At 48.8% G+C, this 18077-nt stretch overlaps 2 protein-coding genes across 7 annotated transcripts in view; one reads left to right on the top strand and one right to left on the bottom strand.

Annotated features, from left to right (window-relative positions):
- Positions 1-1286: 1286 nt before the first annotated feature.
- MINDY1 (MINDY lysine 48 deubiquitinase 1) lies at positions 1287-15051 on the top strand. Of its 3 annotated transcripts, none has more exons than XM_020912308.2 (10): positions 1287-1377; positions 3536-4343; positions 4925-4982; positions 5377-5441; positions 6219-6377; positions 6714-6816; positions 7610-7752; positions 8836-9027; positions 9363-9518; positions 13417-15051. In XM_020912308.2, the coding sequence occupies exons 2-10, from the start codon at positions 3891-3893 to the stop codon at positions 13462-13464; spliced, it is 1377 nt and encodes a 458-aa protein (XP_020767967.2). In that variant the 5' UTR covers positions 1287-1377; positions 3536-3890; the 3' UTR covers positions 13465-15051. The 3 variants fall into 3 exon arrangements, with proteins under 3 accessions (XP_020767967.2, XP_070323406.1, XP_020767948.2); XM_070467305.1 differs by lacking the exon at positions 13417-15051 and adding an exon at positions 9800-10354 and having other exon boundaries at positions 9390-9518; XM_020912289.2 differs by lacking the exon at positions 13417-15051 and adding an exon at positions 9800-10354.
- Positions 11144-18077, bottom strand: part of ANXA9 (annexin A9) — a 20180-nt gene continuing 13246 nt past the window's right edge. For all 4 annotated transcript variants that reach the window (XM_070467309.1, XM_070467308.1, XM_070467307.1 and 1 more), the window contains 7 exons: positions 17113-17192; positions 16889-16948; positions 16372-16456; positions 16137-16232; positions 15989-16047; positions 11886-12008; positions 11144-11663 (listed from right to left, as the gene is read on the bottom strand). In XM_070467309.1, the coding sequence (XP_070323410.1) occupies positions 11601-11663; positions 11886-12008; positions 15989-16047; positions 16137-16232; positions 16372-16456; positions 16889-16948; positions 17113-17192 (566 nt within the window). In that variant the 3' untranslated portion in view covers positions 11144-11600. The remainder of the gene's footprint in view (positions 11664-11885; positions 12009-15988; positions 16048-16136; positions 16233-16371; positions 16457-16888; positions 16949-17112; positions 17193-18077) is intronic.

Below are 18077 nucleotides of genomic sequence, written 5' to 3'. Positions count from 1 at the left end.
TCTGACCTCTCTTCTTTACTTAATACCTATAGTCTCTTGCCAACTTCTGCTGCTGCTTTTACAACTCTGTAGCCATTTGGCAAATGTCTCATTCTTCCCCGGTCTGTTGTAACCTGGGATCTATACGCCCTGCCTCCCCAGTTGTTCCAACTCCCCTTTCAGCCTGCAGAGTTGCTTGAAGTTTCATCCTGCCGTAGCCCTGTGAGTAGAGCTTGGGAGGCCTTTCAGAATGTAGAGTTGGGTTCCAACCTCCTTTAACTGCCATCTTCCAGCCCCAGAGGAGTGCAGAGTACTGCATGTAAATGTACTCTCACCATCAAAGGTTCCCTCCGTCCCTTTTTTTTTTTTTTTCTGCAGCCAGCCTCACACCAGTTTTTCCTCCTCATCAAGCTAGGAATTGAGGGGAAGTGATGGATGAGAAGCTGAGGCCTGTGGGGGTAACAAGGACCAGAGCACAGGGGTATGGAATTCCCTGCTTGCTCAGCTAGTTTTCTGCTTGCTGCACTCGCTGCTTCTTCCGCACCTTCTGCATTACCAGGGTGCAGCCCCACCGGTTTCATTTCTTAACTAAAAAAAAGAAAAAAAATGATACAGTAAGGGCTTCAAAAGGATCAGGATTTTTTTCACTTTAAATGAATAAATATGAAAATATCAGGCTCTTTGGCCCTGTTTTGGGGAGGCAGGGCAGAGGACTGCCGCACCCAGGGAGATCCACAAAGCTTCTGTCCAGCCCTGCTCCTCCCAGCTCAGCCAGGGCCCTTGCTCTTCCCTATTCTCACCAGAGAGGCACAAGTGCTCCATCCCTTCCAGCGGCAGGCGGAGAGAAGAGAAAGGGTCTGTTGTTTTTCTCTCCTTGTTTCTCTCCCTCACTGCTGATCACCAAGCTGCTGACCAGGTCAGAAAGCCCGAATGGAAATCCGCCAGTGCCGGGCAGGCTCCTCCTCCTTCGGGAAGCTTGTCCTTGACTGATTTTTCTTTGTCCCGATGGGGGAAAAAAGAGAGAGAGAGAAAGAACAAAAAAGAAAAACCACAAACTTCCTTTGAAAACCAGCGCTTGTAGACGGGGCCTGGAGCGCGCGCCCTAGACTCGGCGACTCAGATCCTGAAGACGCTCTGAGCGATCTGGGCGCACCTGGGCTGCACCCCTGCCTGGCTGCACCCTTCTCCAGGGCCCCCCGGTCGTGGGCGTGAGCCCGGAAGTAGCCACGAGCCAGCCGGGACCGCCGCTCGTAAACCTGGGTAAACCTGTGTAGACTCTGGCGTTGACAGCTGGGAGGCAGCCGGGACTGGCGGCGCCCCTCTCAGCCCTCCTCCCTCACCGCAGTCCCGGAGTGGAACCCTTCTTCTAAGTCCTGGAACAGCCCCCACTTCTTTAAGGTAAAAACTGTCTTAACCATTTCCTTCAGCTTTTTTCCTTTCCCTCTCTGGCTTTGGAGAGGTGACCCTGCCTATCCTCCCACCCTGGGTCTCTGTAAGTCTGGATCTCTAGAGGCGCTCAGGCCGGAGTAAGTAAAAGAGATGCTACCTTTCCCCCTTTTAATTACACCTTCCCCCTCTCCCTTGCTAACAAGTAGACAGGGCACTGTGGCGGACTTACTCTGAGGGGAAAATCTAAACCATTAGTTGCATGAAGATTTGGGTCAGAGTGAGAGGGAGATTGGGATGGAACCCTACGCACTTGAAGGGAGAGTAAAGTTCCTGGGGAGCAGGGGTGGGAGGGGGGAGTGTCTTCTTGAAGCTACAGACCTGATTCCTGAGATTCTTCCAACTTCTGGCTATTTATTGCTACTGGCTAGGGAAGGGCAGGGGCTGTTTTACCCCACCCCACCCCTCTCCCCGCCCCGTCCGCCCCGTCCGCCACCAGAGGATGATTCCAGAAAGTGTAGGATTTAGTTAAGAGGGAAGGAATGAATTCCTTGTTTAAGTACCTGTGAGTCTCAGAATGCATTCTGCTCTCAAGTACTCCATGCCCACTCCACCAGGTGTGGACCCTGTAGCCTGGAACTCTTCCAATTACTCTTCCTTCCCCTCTTCTGAAGGATTAGCCCATTTAGCTTTCCACCCAGTTTCTCTGAGACCCAGCTTCCTCTGGTAGTCCAGTTCTGGGTTCTTTTGGTTCACGGGACTGCCCAACCCCCACTTAATTATAGACCATTTCTGGCATTTGGATAGAAAAGATAAGAAGTAAGCCCTGTTTTTCTCCAAGCTTTTAAAAAATTGTCCCAGGCTCTGCTTTCTGCTTCTGAGTCTCATCCTAAATGACATTTAGGAAGGAAGGAAAAAAAGGAGAGAGACTAAAAAAAAAAAGTGTAAGGCCTGTGGGCAAATTTTGCTACTCTGATTCTAAATTAATCACATGGAAATGAGATGCAGCTAGCATAGATTATATTTGAATCAGAAGGGTGATCCATTTGGGTGACTAGTCTTATTTCCATGACTTTTACTCAACTTCACTTCCGAGGCTTTACCTTAGCTCTAAATTCCTGATTTACCTGATTGCGAAAGGAAGCATAGTCTCAGGTTAGGAGGAAGCAAGAGAAAAGGTTTCTAACAAGTTTATTCCTCTGCCTTTCTCACCCTGACCAAGGTGGAGAGGGGAGCAAGGAGGTTGAAGGGAGATATTTTCCAGGAGGCAGGGTTTGTGGCTTTTTATCATCTACTATCCATAGTGTTAATTAAATGTCTATGCTTAGTGCTGGTATAGAGCAGGTTAAACAGGTCCTTAGTTGACATTTAAAATGACCTAGATGGGAATAGATTGAAAGAACATTTGCACAGATAGATGAATGTAGAGGGAGTAACTTTTTTTAATGTAAATCAATAATCAGTGTTTTCATATTCCATGTAGCGAGCAAGGGAGTACGGGGTTTGAGCAGTTTTCAGAGCATAGCGGAATTGAGGAGAAGTTGCTATCCCAACTCCAGCTGGCAGCAGAAGCTTACTGGAAGAATGGGGCTGGGGGTGGGGTGGGACAAGTTGTACCTTTAATCTGAAATTCCTTATCAGAACCGATCTCTGTTTCAAGTCCCCAAGCCTGCATTTCCCCTCACCAGCCTACAGGAAGCTCCTCCTTTCTGTTGTGGTTTGCAATTGTGTAAAGCTGGAATTCTAAAGGTGGAGTCCTTCAAGGAGAAAGACTTCTTTCTCACCAGTGTTTCCCCTTTAGGGGTATGATACTGACTCTTTTTCTTCACCCCAAGCACTGTTTAGCTATTTGGCCTTGGGATGAAGCAGAGAAAACAGGGCCCTAAAGATAGATATAAGCCATGTGTGCTCAGGATGTTCCCTGAAGAGTCAAGGGCAGGGGTGGGGGATGGGGCAGAGGATTCACCCTCATTCCAGCTACGGTGGGTTTTACTGACAGGATGCTTATTTCAAGGTTAGCCACAGAGCAGTGTATTAAGATCACTGTCAGTACTGTGTAAACATTTCTTTCTCCATCTCTTTTCCTTCTTTCTCCTTTTGCTCTCCCTTTCTGTCTTGTCTTCATTCCTTGTCATTCTGGAAATGACATTCCTTGTCATTTCTGTTTCAGGAAAGCTGACGCTACCCAATGTCTTCAATCCCACCAGAGTTATCCCTTCCAAACCTTCGAGTCCTGTACCCTCTTTGGTCCCATCTGGTCACAGCAAGTTAGAGGTGACAGCTCGACCTGGGGCCCTTCTATTTAACCGAAAACTGTACTGCCCATAGCCTGGAGTGGCTGAACAGACGCTCACCAAGCCTTCCGCACTACATTCCTTTTCCAAGATTTTTCTGGGTCTATTTACTTTTCAGCCCAATGATTTCCTTATTGGATCCATCTCCCTTTTGCATGTCAAGCTTAGAGTAAGGCCCGTCTCTGAGGACAGTAAAGCCCTTTGGCACCCCTCAGTCGACCCTTCCTGGCCATGGAACACCATCAACCTGAGCATCCAGCCCCTGGTGAGGCCAGGACTGCAGAAGCAGTCAGCCCTGAAAACCACAAGGTCTTGTCAGAACCCAAAGAGCACCCTCAGGCCAAGGATGCCGAAGAGGCGGACGGGGCAGATGTAGAACAGGAGCCGGTAGAGCAAGCTTCACTGCCAGCCCAAGGCCAGGATAACTTCGAGTCCCCTCCACCAGATGCTAGCTCAAGCCAACCAGGGCCGTCCCAGGAGACTCAACCTGAGATAGAGACAGTGGGGGCCTGCTCCAGGCTCCAGGAGCTTCCCCAGTCCCCCAGGGCCCGACAGCCTGAGCTAGACTTCTACTGTGTCAAGTGGATCCCCTGGAAAGGAGAACAAACACCTGTCATTACCCAGAGCACCAACGGCCCTTGCCCTCTCATCGCCATCATGAACATCCTTTTTCTTCAGTGGAAGGTAAGAGGGAATTTGGATGGGGTCTTAGAAAATCTTGGTCATTCTGCTTTTCTCAAACCTGTCAAACTTTCCAGGTTTTTCTTCCTTTTTCTCCAGGTTGAACAAATGAGATAAGATATTTGCAAAAACAAGGCAATTAAAAAAAAAAAGAAAACAAGACAATTATCTGTCCTATTCCTTCATCTTCTACTGTCTAGCAAATGGGAATGCCTTGCAGTTTTTCACATTCATTCCCTTGCTCCAGTTGCAAGCCATTTCCCCCACCACACCTGACTACTGGATAACCCCTGCCCTCCTGCCTTTCTCTGGGCTCCTCCTTCAGTGCTCCAGGAAGGAAAGCACACACCTGGCTAACTTTTTTAAAAATTTATTCATTTTTGGCTGTGCTGCGTCTTTGTTGCTGCACACAGGCTTTCTCTAGCTGTGGCCGAGTCGGGGCTACTCCTTGTTGTGGTGCATGGGCTTAGTTGCGCATGACATGTGGAATATTCCCTGACCAGGGAGCAAACTTTGTCCCCTGCATTGGCAAGCAGATTCTTTACCAATGACTGGCCAACTGTTTGATCTCTCCTTGCCTCCAGGTAAAGCTGCCACCTCAGAAGGAAGTGATCACGTCAGACGAGCTCATGGCCCATCTTGGTGAGTGACTGGGCCTTCAAGAGGAATTACCCGAAAGGTTCCAGTGCTATCTACTGAGCCAGAAATCCAGAGTATTGAGGGACTCCTCATTTGGGGATCTATGTGGCAGGGAGGGTAAAGGTCTGTAGGGCTTTGCTGCGAGGCTGGGGAATGAAGAGCAAAAGTCAAGGGGTCAGGAGTCCTGGGTCGTCATCCTCATTCTTTTCTTAGCTTTCACATGTGACCTTGAGTGGGTCCTTCACCTTTTGTGGCTTCTTTCTTCCTCTGAGAAAGGAAGGCCCTTTGCAACTCTGAAAATCTGTGGTTCTCTGATATTACCTCTGTTTTCTTGAAGAAGAGGAAGCAGCTTTTGGGACAGTGGTGGGGTAAGCTGATAAGGAATCCTGTCTTGTAGGAGACTGCCTTCTGTCCATCAAACCTCAGGAAAAGTCAGAGGGACTTCAGCTTAATTTTCAGCAGGTGAGGTGAAAGATCTGTGAACTGGGGGGTTGCAGGTTCATAAGGGGACACCCAGGCTGTTAAGAGAGGCTTTTCTGATACTTCTCAAGAGGGTTCTTTGAACCATCATTTCTTTCTGCAGGAGGGAGAGAGTGTATCTCTGTCTTAGAAAATATGTTCGTTTACATAAGATAAAGAAGGATTGAGAAAAGGGAGGACTTTCCATTGTAAGAGAAACCTGGGGGAAAAAGCAACAAGATTAATTTTTTTTTTTCTGGAGGTAGGAGTGGAACAAGAGGGAAGGCTAGAATATCCATCATTTTCTTTTTCCACCAGTTTTATTGATATATAATCGACATATAATACTGTGTAAGGTTTATTTTTTTCATTTCATTTTATTTTTTTAATTGAAGTATAGTTGATTTACAATACTGTGTTAGTTTCAGGTATATAGTGTGGTGATTCAGTATTTTTGCAGATTAAATTCTGTAATAAGTTATTATAAGATACTGGCTATCTTACAATTAGATTGGCTGGGTATATGGGACTTCCCTGGTGGTTCAGTGATTAAGACTCTGTGCTTCCAATGCAGAGGGCATGGGTTCGATCCCTGATTGGGGAACTAAGATCCCACATGCCTCACAGCCAATAAACAGGTAAATAAATAAAATTTAAAAAAAAAAGATACTGGGTATAATTTCATTTGCTATACAGGATACCCTTGTTGCTTATCTATAACACTAAGTTTATGCACAATGTGCTGATTTGACCTATCCATCATTTTCTTTTCCACCCCAGAATGTGGACGATGCAATGACAGTGCTGCCTAAGCTGGCCACAGGTCTGGATGTCAATGTGCGGTTCACAGGAGTCTCTGATTTTGAGTATACACCTGAGTGCAGTGTCTTTGACCTACTCGGCATACCTCTGTACCATGGCTGGCTTGTTGATCCACAGGTGAGGGTGGGAGGGCCCAAGTGAGCCTCAGCCAGCTCAAGCTGAGACAGAAGCAAAATTTTGTGGGGTTGGGGTTAGGGAGGTAGGGAGTAGATTGGCTAGGGAGGGGATTGGGGTCTCAAGGTTGGATTCAGTGTGGAATTCCTTTAGTTTTTAACTTTTGGGTGTAACATTCAAACACAAGCAAGCAATATGAGAATGGGTCAGTTCTTTAGACATCAAAAGTTTCAGGAAGCTTTTGTCATAGGGTTGCAATCCTTGTGGGCTTGGTTCATTTCCTTCCTAAAAAAAGCTCTCCATTTTGGGGGGTATCACCCCAACCCGCTGCCCATGCAGAGTCCTGAGGCTGTGAGTGCAGTCGGGAAGCTGAGTTACAACCAGCTGGTAGAGAAGATCATCACCTGCAAGCACTCCAGTGACACCAACCTGGTGACAGAAGGTGACATTCCTCCCTTCTCCTCAGCAATCTCATGTGGAGGGGACGATGGCTACTGAGGCTTAGTGTTTATTGTCTGTTTTCCCACCACCACGTCCCATGAGAATGTAGGCACCATGAGCGGGAGTTTGCGGAGTTGTCTGTTTCATTCACTGATGTACCCCCTAACCGAGTGCAGCACCTGGTTGCTCCGTTAGCATCTGTTTGTTTATTTATTTGGCTGAGTCTTAGTTGTGACATGTGGGGTTTTTCTTTAGTAGCAGCATGGACTTCCCAGGTGGTTCAGTGGGTAAAGAATCTGCCTGCAGTGGAGGACATGCAAGAGACTCAAGTTCGATCCCTGGGTTGGGAAGATCCCCTGGAGGAAGGGCGTGGCAATCCGCTCCAGTATTCTTGCCTGGAGAATCCCCATGGACAGAGGAGCCTGGTGGGCTGCAGTCCATAGGGTTGCACAGAGTAGGACATGAGTGAAGCAACTTAGCATGCGTGTACACCTGCGTCTTTCTCTCTCATTTTTTAAAAATAATCACTTATTTATCTGTGGAGGGTCTTAGTTGTGGCATGTGGGATCTAGTTCTCTGGCCTGGGCCCCCTGCATTGGGAGCATAGAGTCTTAGCCACTGGACCACCAGGCAAGTTCAGCATCTGTTGAATGGATGAATATAACCAGGCTTCAAGGAGGGAATGTCACAAGGTGGGACTGATCCCTAGGGCTTTGGTAGGGGCTCTCTGGATGATCCTACTGTGGACTTTGGATTTGAGTCCCCTGTCCCTCTTTTCCCGTCCTTGCTGCCAGGCCTGATTGCAGAGCAGTTCCTGGAGACCACTGCCGCACAGCTGACCTACCACGGTCTCTGTGAACTAACAACAGCTGCCAAGGAGGGCGAACTGAGCGTCTTTTTCCGGAACAACCACTTCAGCACTATGACTAAGCATAAGGTGATGAGGGTTTGGAGGTGGGAGGTTGGAGTGCTGTCTATTTCCTCGTGCCTGTTTCTTCTGGGTCAGTGTTTCAGTCAGGACAAGGTAGATTAAGCTGTGGTAACAAATGACCCCTAATGTCCCTGTGGTTTGCCATGACAAAGGTTTATTTCTCATTCATGTTGCATGTCCACTGTGGGTTGGCTACAGTTCTGTCCCACATTATCTTCACTCTGCGGCCCTGGCTGACAAAACAGCCTTTATCTGGAACATAGGAGAGAGAGAGGGACACAACATGCGCAGTGTTCGTTCTGCTACCATCTCGCTGGCCAGAGTGAGACATAAGGAGTAAGCTTGCCATCAGTGGGCCAAGAGAGTGTACATCCTCTCCCAGGAAGGGGCAGTGGAAGTTTTGAACAATACTATAGTTTTCCAAGCCTTCCCTTGTGGCTTAGACTGTAAAGAATCTGTCTGTAGTGCAAGACACCCGGGTTTGATCCCTGGATTGGGAAGATCCTCTGCAGAACAACCCATTCCTGTATTCCTGCCTAGAGAATTCCATGGAAAGAGGAGCCTGGTGGACTACAGTCTGTGGGGTCGCAAAGAGTCAGACATGAGCGCGTGACTAACACACATAGTTTTCCAAAGCTGGAAACTGTCTAAGCGTTCTAGGAATTGAGTAGAAGAGGGAAAGATCTTTGGTTCTTTTTTTTTTTTTTCTTGGTCTTGTTTGATCTCACAAGACCTCCAAAAATTTGTTGGTGAGATAAAGCTTTCTTGGTCTACTTCACTTAGTCTACACGGCAGTACCGGAGACTAAGCGCAAGCAGAAGCAAGAAAGAGCGTGCTGCCACAGATCTTTGGTTCTTAAAGGATTTATCCTCATAGGCATCCCGTGAGCCCAGAGAACCTCGGGAAGTAGAATAGGAGGACTTCAGCCCCAGGACTCCATGCTTAGCCGCGGTGACTGCCACACTCACACTGACACGTTTCAGCTAGCACGCCGATCAGTCACATGGGCTCTGCGAATCTCAGATCACTTCTGGCCATGAACTGCGGCTCTCGCCCACCCCACCAGCGCATGTGTTCTCTTCCTCACAGGGTCACTTGTACCTTCTGGTCACTGACCAGGGCTTTCTGCAGGAGGAGCAAGTGGTGTGGGAGAGCCTGCACAATGTCGACGGAGACAGCTGTTTCTGTGACTCTGACTTTCACCTCAGTCACTCCCCGGGCAAGGGACCCGGATCGGAAGGTGGGAGTGGCTCCCCGGAAAAGCAGCGGCAGGTGGACCAGGTGTGTGGGGCCTTGGGGGTGGGCGTGGGGTGCAGAGAGCGTGCCCGCCCCGGAGGGCTCTGTGCCCAAGGCAAGCAGCCTGTATCTTATCATCTGGAGACTGTAACTTATGACACCGGGCCCCTCTGTGGGCTCTGGGGACCATCTCTGCGCTTGGGGTGTGTTCTCTGGCATCACAGATAAAATACGCGGCTGTGTGTTTTGCTCTGGAGGAGAAGGAGCTGGGGGATTGGAAGGATAAGGAAAGGCTGAGCTGGTTTGGAAGCCTAAGCCTAGCCTGGCCTGCCCCCTGCCGCAGCCTCCCTCACTGCCCTTGTTCTTGCCCCTGTCTCTAGGACTACCTGATCGCTTTGTCCCTGCAGCAGCAGCAGCCCCCGCCCCAGGGCACGTCAGGTCTGAGCGACTTGGAACTGGCCCAGCAGCTTCAGCAAGAGGAGTACCAGCAGCACCCAGCGGCCCAGGCTGCCCCTGCCCGGGCCCCATCGCCGCAGGTGGGCCTGCTCCTCCTTGCCCTTGCTGCCGCCCCTCCAGCGTCCCCGCATCCCCAGCGTGTCACTCCACTCCGGCTTCTCCTGACCCAGACTTTTGTTATTCCCACCAGCACCTCTTCAAGGTTTCCCTCGGGGCCCTTCTGTCTGTCCCTCTCCCCTGGGTCCCCTCCTGTCTCTCTCTCTGCACAGCCCCTCCCAGTTCCGATCCCTGCTTCCATCTAGAGTCCCTGTCCTATGTTCTGCCATGGTCAATGGGTGACCAGCTGTTAAATCTGACACAGGGGAGAGGAGCCGCGTCTGGACGCCCAGCTGCTGAGCGTCGGCAAAGGCCGAAGCAAGAGTCCGACTGTGTCCTCCTGTAGCCCTGCTCGGGCCCGGCTGCCTTGCCTCCCCTTTCAGAGGTGGGGGCTATTTGCTTGCTCCCCCAGCTCAACTTGAGATATGCAGGGTAACTTATTTATGGGATATTGGGGATCAGAGCAGGCAGTGAATGCTGAGGTCAGACTTGGTGACCTCTTTGCCCTCATGTGCTGCCGCCTCTTCCTCCCAACCGTCCAGGGCAACATTGGGCTTGATGGGGTGAGGATTTCTGATTTCTAACTCTTTTCCCCCAGAATAGTCACATTAATGTACAGACTCAGGCTCCAGGGTGAAGTCCCTGTCTAGAATCCATCTCCACTACTATCCACCCCTGACTGGCTGGGTCATGCTACGGGCCCATCTGAATCCATCCATCCATCCATCCATCCATTTGTTTCAGGGTTTGATTTGGGTTTCTTATCTGTATTATTTGTAATGCCTTCCTAGGGGTTTGGAAATAAAACTTCTTTCCTGAAGTCTGTTGTTTGCCTTACCCTGCAGCTATGTGGTTAAGTATTTGACCCAATTGAGGAATGCAAAGCGTGGTGGGGGTGGGGGTGGTGCGGGGATGGTAAAGAGGCTAGAGGGGGTGGCCTGTCATTTCTAGTAGAGTCAGCAGGGGGAGCCAAAAGTCTGCTTTTTCCTTTCTTTGTTTTTTTCATGTGGTTGTTGCTGTTAACCCACTCCAGTATACTTGCCTGGAGAATTCCATGGACAGAGAGCCGGGCTCTCTGTAGGTTTTGCACACCCTACAGTCCCTAGGGTCGCAAAGAGTCAGACACGACTGAAGCGACTTAACATGCACACATGTTGTTTAGTTGCTAAGTCATGTTCACCTCTTGCCACACTATAGACTGTAGCCTGCCAGGCTCCGCTGTCTGTGGGGATTCTCCAGGCAAGAATGCTGGAATGAGCTGCCATTTCCTTCTCCAGGGGACCTTCCTGACCCAGGGGTCTTTACCCACTGAGTCACCAGGGACACCCCTTCTTTTGGAGGTAGTACTCTAATTTGGGAGGTGGGTTGCTAAGCCCCAGCTTTGGACAGATGAATTTGAGGATTGTGTCTCCTGCTAACCCACCCAAATGTTCCCATTCAGGGAAAGGGTAGCTTGATCCTTTGCTTGCTTCTCAGGTCATACAGATGGTCCTTTGCTATTTCTAGCCATTTCTGGCCTCGTGGTTCCTGGTTCTGACTTATTTTGCCTGAAATTTCCTGGGGAAGAGAGAATAATGTGGGTGAGGGGGGAGGCAACGAGGAGGCAGGCTGTTGACAACTGCAGTTTATAGCCTCAAACAGGACTCCTGTTGAATATCCAAGTGCACATCAAAGGCACCTCCAACTTCAAGGCCTCCTCCCAGCCGGTGTCCTGCTCCACCCAAACTTCAATCAGGGAACACAAATGACAGTGAAGTTTGCCAAAAGAAATCAAGCATCAGCGAGATGTTCTGGCCAGAATTCAGAAGAATGAATAGGACAGAAACTATCCAAGCGATCTCATTTTGCACACCCAGGACAGAGCTAGGGGACCCAGGTGCAGACATCACTTTGAGATGAGAGAAGTGAAGGAATTTAAAAGAAACTTTGAGTTCTGGCCTCAACAAGAAGCTGGAACGTGTGGTGCTCAGTGAGGGGTTATCTTATTTGGAGGCCCAGCTGGTCTCCTGCAGGCTCAGCCAAACAAGAGAATCTCAGATCCTTGAACGTCGTGCGGGGATGAGGTCTCAAAGGTCTTCTGCCCTGCACAGGGCTAGTAGGGCTGACCGGCAGCCCCCTTTCACTGCATCCTGCAGACAGGAAAGTCATGTTAGAGAGACCTGCCACCATCATGGCTCAGCACTCTGTTCTCTCCCTCGTGCTGGTCCAGAGCTTGTTTGGTTTCTAGAGTTCTGCTCTAAATTAACCAGAGACCCAGGAGTTCTCCAGGCCATGAATATGCTCCACTGTGTGCAGGGTGGAGGTAAAGGATGAAGCTCTGGGGCTCAGGTTAAGAACCAGCCAAGTCTCACCTGGAGGGAGGAGTAGAGGGACTTCCCATATTTCTTTCTGAACTCGGCTCGGATACTTAGAAGATCAGTCTCACTTCGAGAAATAAGGATGCGCGTCAGTGCTTGGTAATTGGGCTCAGTCTCCTGGTAGAGGAAGAAACAGAATGGGGTTGTGGTGGTAGGGAAATTCTCACAGGGCAGGGATTGGGCCACACAGTGGATTATTCTAGGGAGTGCTGATGAGGGAAGAGTCAAGGAAAAGAAAATATGCATTATCTAGGGGCAAACGTTATCTGTGTCCCTCCTCAAGGGAGACGGTGTGGCAGGAAAAATCAGTTGCTGTGGGGAATATTTACAGGAATATCATTCATTCCTTCCACATCTTTCCTGGCCTTGCCATTAGCTTCGAGTCTCACTCCAAGAGCAGGGCCTCAAGAAAGGATAGAGATGTGCTACCTGTGAAGACTTACAGCATGATCGTCAAGAGACTGTTAACAGGAATGTCCCATGAGGACACTCACCCTATCCCTAAACTGTCATCGGTTTCTCCTGGTTAGACCCGAGGTTCGGCATCATTCTGTTTCTCTTGTACCTGCAACAGGCCTCTTGCCTTTTGGTTAAAGACAGTAATGGAGGGTTCAGTTTAAAAATAATAGAGGTGTATGTGTGCACGTGTGCTAAGTCGCTTCAGTAGAGTCTGACTGTGCAACCCTATAGAGTGTAGCCTGCCAGGTTCTTCTGTCCATGGTGTTCTCCAGGCAAGAATACTGGAGTGGGGCACCATTTCTTTCTCCAGGGCAGGGGTCGAACCCACTGTCCTTTATGTCTCCTGCATTGGCAGGTGGGTTCTTTACCACTAGCGCCACCTGGGAAGTGAAAGTCGCTCAGTCGTGTCTGACTCTGCAACCCCATGGGACTATACAGTCCATGGAATTCTCCAGGCCAGAATACTGGATTGGGTAGCCTTTCCCTTCTCCAGGGGATCTTCCCAACCCAGGGATCGAATCCAGATCTCCCACATTGCAGGCAAATTCTTTACCAGCTGAGCCACAAGGGAAGCCCAAGAATACTGGAGTGGGTAACTTATCCCTTCTACAGGACATCTTCCCGACGCAGGAATCGAACTGGAGTCTCCTGCATTACAGGCAGATTCTTTACCAACTGAGCTATCAGGGAAGCCCCAATAGAGGTACACCTGTGACCTGTGATGTTGCTCAGTCGAGTCCGACTCCTTGCGACCCCATGGACTGTAGCCTACCAGGCTCCTCAGTCCATGGGATTTTCCAGGCAAGATTACTGGAATGGGTTGCCATTTCCTTCTCCAGAGGATCTTCCCAACTCAGGGATCCAACCCAGGTCTCTTGCACTCCAGGCAGATGCTTTACTGTCTGAGCCACCAGGGAAGAGATATCATCAAATCAGGAGCTATAACCGATTATAATAATGTTATCATGAGAGATTTCTAAATAAACTATTTTGGTTGCAAAAATCCCGTTTGTGTCATGAGCTGGGCACTGCTGCTGTCACCATTTTCTAATACCCTCTTTTTCAGAGTTTCCTCAAGCACCTGACTTCTGAGACCCTTCCCAGAATTGCCTGAAACCCACATTTATGGCAACCCTACAGATCATAAACTCCTGGAAGAAACAAATGATGAAGGGAATATAGGATGCTGTATTTTATTTGGACTCATTACCTAATTGTCAGTGGGCCTGATGGCTCCTTTTTTTTTACACTTTTAATTTAATCTGATGAGTTTTTTTGCTGCACAGCTTGTGGGGTTCCATTTCCCGACCAGGGATCAGCAGTCAGAGCGCGGAGTCCTAACCACCGGGCTGCCAGGGAATTCCCCGATGGCTACTGTTTTGAATGGCACGTACCGTTGGTTTTGTATTGTGGTGAAGATTGCTGAATGCTTCCCAGTATCCCTTCTTCCCTTCTTGCAACTCTTGTACTCCACAGTTGTAGAACTGGGGTAAGAGTTGCTCACTAAGTGAATATTCCCAGGATGTAAAGTGGCTCTCTACATTAAACCTGTATCAAACATCATTCTTCTCTTGTTACCTGAGAGTATATTTGGCACCTGATACTGCCCTAGGATCTTTAGAAAGAACATTCATTTTATGGTTCAAATTGGCCTGAATTTGGACTGCAAGGAGATCCAATCAGTCCATCCTAATGGAAATCAGTCCTGAATATTCATTGGAAGGACTGATGTTGAAGCTGAAACTCCAATACTTTGATCACCTGATATGAAGAACTGACTCATTTGAAAAGACCCTGATGCTGAGAAAGATTGAGGGCAGGAGAAGGGGACGACAGAGGATGAGATGGTTGGATGGCATCACCGACTCAATGGAAATGAGTTTGGGTAAACTCCGGGAGTTGGTGATGAACAGGGAAGCCTGGCGTGCTGCAGTCCATGGGGTCTTAAAGAGTCGGACACGACTGAGAGACTGAACTGAACTGAACTGTCCTGAATCAGCCATCACTTAAAGGTCATTTTTCTGAATAAATATTTATCACAATTATGTTTTTACATATCTCCCATAAAAGAATAGTATGGAAGTGTCTTGACTGAGTTTTTTTTTTTTTTTTTAAATAAGCCTGTATCACTTCTTGACTCCTTCTAATATTAAACCCACAATTTATATCCGGGAGTCTAAAGACCTGTAATCCAAATACATTACAATCACTGCTGGGGTACAGGTTTGTTTCTATGACAGGAATTTAGATAACCACAGCTTTTCAAGAGAATCCTAGTGTTCACTCATTATAATAGTGCAGAATTTATTGGATAAATACAAAAATCTACTGTCAAAATGGAAATCTCTGGAAGATAAAGTAAACGCTTCTAGATGCTTCCCTGATGGCTCAGTGGTAAAGAATCTGCCTGCCAATGCAGGAGACATGGGTTCAACCCCTGGTCCAGGATGATCCCACATACCACGGAGCAACTAAAGCTCGTACACCACAACTACTGACCCGAGCTGGAGAGCCCAGGAGCTGCAACTACTGAAGCCCGAGGGCCCTAGAGTCTGTGCTCTGGAGCAAGAGAAGCTGCCATAATGAGAAGCCCACGCACTACAGCGGAGACCCCACTCACAGCGACTACAGAAAGCCCTCACAGCCATGAAAGCCCAGCATGACCATAAATCAATAAATAAAAAGAAAATGTTTTAAGAAAGTTTCTATGTAACATATTGAATAGTTGTCAATAGGCATCATGGTTTCTCAACCAGTATACAAAAAACCATTCTATCTTCAAAGTTTGGGTGGGATTTTTATTGATAGGTCTTGGGGGACAGTTGTACTAGGACACCTAGTTGAATGAGCAGAATGACTGGATTCTGTTTATGAAATCACTCAAACCAAGACTGCCAATTTAAGTTTGGATTATATAGAACAAAGTCTGACCAGTATGGAGAAAGGTGATCTCGGGTACCAAGAGTAGGCTATAGCTTATAATATAGACCAACACCTATGGAATAGACTAGGAGTTGACATGTGGCAGTTAAATGCCCTATAGGATCATTATGTGTATTGTATTGTGTATGTGTATCATCATGTGTATAGGATCATTATGTGTATTGATCATTATGTGTATGTGTCTATATTGCACATATCATTATGTGTGCTGTGTGAACTTGGGCAAGGTATTTAAGTTCTCTGAGCTTCAGTTTTTTTGTCTATAAACAAGGATGGAGTGTTAATGTGAGGACTTACTGAAATGTGCTCAGCTGAGGCCCTGGCACACAAGGAGCCCCTCAGAAATGGGCGGCTCTTTCATTCTTCTTTCCAGTGTCATCACCACCCTCATTCTGGCAACAACTGAAGCTGGACAAGGCAGTGTCTTTACAGAGCAAATTCATATCTGTATTTGGCCACCTAGACATTCTTTAGGCCAAAAATTTTAGCTTTAGGGCCCTGATGGGTCAATGGACTTATCTCTAACCACAGCTCTCTCCTCTACTCTTGACAAGACAATTTGTAAACTTAGGAAAAGAGAGCTACTCGATGTTTACAAAGTAATATGAGATTGTTACACTAGCAACAGCATGAAACTTCCTCTCTCTTGCCCAAGAGGTGTCTCCCAAGCAAGGGGAAAGGAGCGTCAGTCTTACCTGGAGGGCTTGATGAAGTTTATCAGCAAAGTACAGGGGTGTGTTCCGAATCACCAAGGCTGGAAGCAAAGAGGCAAAGATGGAGAGAGACCACCAACCACAATTCCACAGGAGGCCTCTGCCCCATGGTTCCAAGCAGACCCCTTACCTAGGCTGAGCAGAGCCACGCAGGCGGCTCCGTGGAAACGGGCCCGGACAGTCTTCTCCAACTCATGCCCCGTGTCCCACTGGTACTGGTTCAACACTGTGGTGAACACGGGAGGGAGTCAGAAAAATAAGTGGGGGAGGGGTGGTTATCCCAGAGAAGGATGAGCCCTCCCCACCTTCCTCAGCCAGAACTCATCATCAGAGGAAGCTGGGGAGACCAGAAGACTCCTGTGTACCTCGGACGAGATGTTCGGGATTGCGCTGGGTGAAGACAAGGACCCACATCCTCTCTGTGCTGGGTCCTTCAGCCTGCTTTAATGCCTGGGAGCAGGGAGTAAATCAGAATCATTGGTTGGGGGGTTGGGGGGCCACGGTTATGGTGTTCCCAGAATCCATAAACATGGAAAAGCTTATTTTAACCTATAAATTAGTTCCTTTTATTTATCTGTGTGGCATAGCATGCGGGACCTTAGTTCCACAACGAGGGATCGAACCTATGTCCCCTGCCGTGGAAGGAATTAAATAATCCCCAAATGCCCATGGGAGGACAATGTGTGAGTTCAGGAGTCAGAGGCCAGATGAGTGGAAAAAGCTTCATGTGTGATACTGCCTGACACCCCACGTCCCCCTTACGTCGCTGAGGATTCCTTCCCAAGGCAAGGACCGTTTTGCAGGACAAGTGGGAACACAGGTCACCAGCTCTAAGATACAGTGTCTTCCATGCACGTGCACACTCCCCCGCCCCTTGCTCACCTGGACGTCCTGTGCAGCCAGGTTATAGTCAATGATTCCAGTATAGGCCTCGCGGCCCCCCTAGAAAGAAAAACTCTCAGGAGGACTCTTTGGAGAGCAGTTTTTTATCACCAGACCAACAAACCAAACCTTCGTCTCCCCCCAGAGCCCTCTCCTGCTCATTACACCACAGCTGGGTGCTCCCCAGTGGGGCAACTCCCTTCCGCCCAGACCAGACCCCTTACCTTGGCCAGGGCCAGGAGCAAGTCCCGCAAGATGCCTCTGGTCTCAGACTTGATGTCCTCCGCAGCATCCACTTGGAAATCTGGGATGGGAGCAGGAGCTCTCTGAATCCTCCTGACTTTTCTCAATGAGGATACCTCCAGGACCGGTCAGATGCCTGTGCCCTGTCAATCCCGCTGTCCCCTGCTTGATGGCCGCTAGTTCCCAGGATATAAGGCAGAAGCACCACCGTGGCCACCCTGAAAGCATCTCTAAGCTGCGAGTAACCTGTGCGCTGTGGGGTGGCCTCATCTCCTAGTGCCAGACTGCTGGGGGCGGGAGGCAATCAGTTACTCGAGTGGTGGCCAGACAGTGAAAAGAGGATGCGGCTGCCCATATTGTGAAGCAAGATGGCTAGGGTTGGGCCCCCTCCTTGGAGGTGGGGTGAAGTGATGAGGGAGGTAAAATGTGAAGAAAGGAAAGAGCAGGAAAGGGAGAAAAGGAAGGGGAAAAGAGAAGCAGGAAGGAAAAGGGGTAGGAGAGGAGTTAAGAAAATAGGCCAAAGGACTTCCCTGGAGGTCAAGTAGTTAAGACTCCACACTTTCATTGCAAGGCACGCTGGTTCCATCCATGGTTGGGGAACCAAGATCTCATATGCCTGGGATCTTTTGGCATGGCCAAATAGTTTTAAAAAAAAAAAGATAGGCCAAGGTGGGACATCAAAGGAAAACTGGGGAAAGCAAGAAAAAAGAGGAGGTGTGTTAAGATGAGGGTGAGAAAATACTAGCCACCAATTAGTGGGTGAGGCATGTGGCAGTCACTGCAGGGACAGCAGCCAGGGGCCGAGAATTGATACCTACAAAAGCAGGTCCCCACCTTTTCCCCTGGCTGCCTCGAGCGTCCATTCAGCCTGGGATGTGGCATAATGGCAGAATCAGCAAGGGGCTGGGAAGGTGACTTGGGTGCCCTTGGGACTGTCACAGGGCTC

This window comes from Odocoileus virginianus, chromosome 5 (genome assembly GCF_023699985.2).
Source record: "Odocoileus virginianus isolate 20LAN1187 ecotype Illinois chromosome 5, Ovbor_1.2, whole genome shotgun sequence".
Taxonomy (NCBI): domain Eukaryota; kingdom Metazoa; phylum Chordata; class Mammalia; order Artiodactyla; family Cervidae; genus Odocoileus; species Odocoileus virginianus.
The sequence above is the reverse complement of the archived record's forward strand: the minus strand, read 5'-3'. Positions and strand labels throughout refer to the sequence as shown.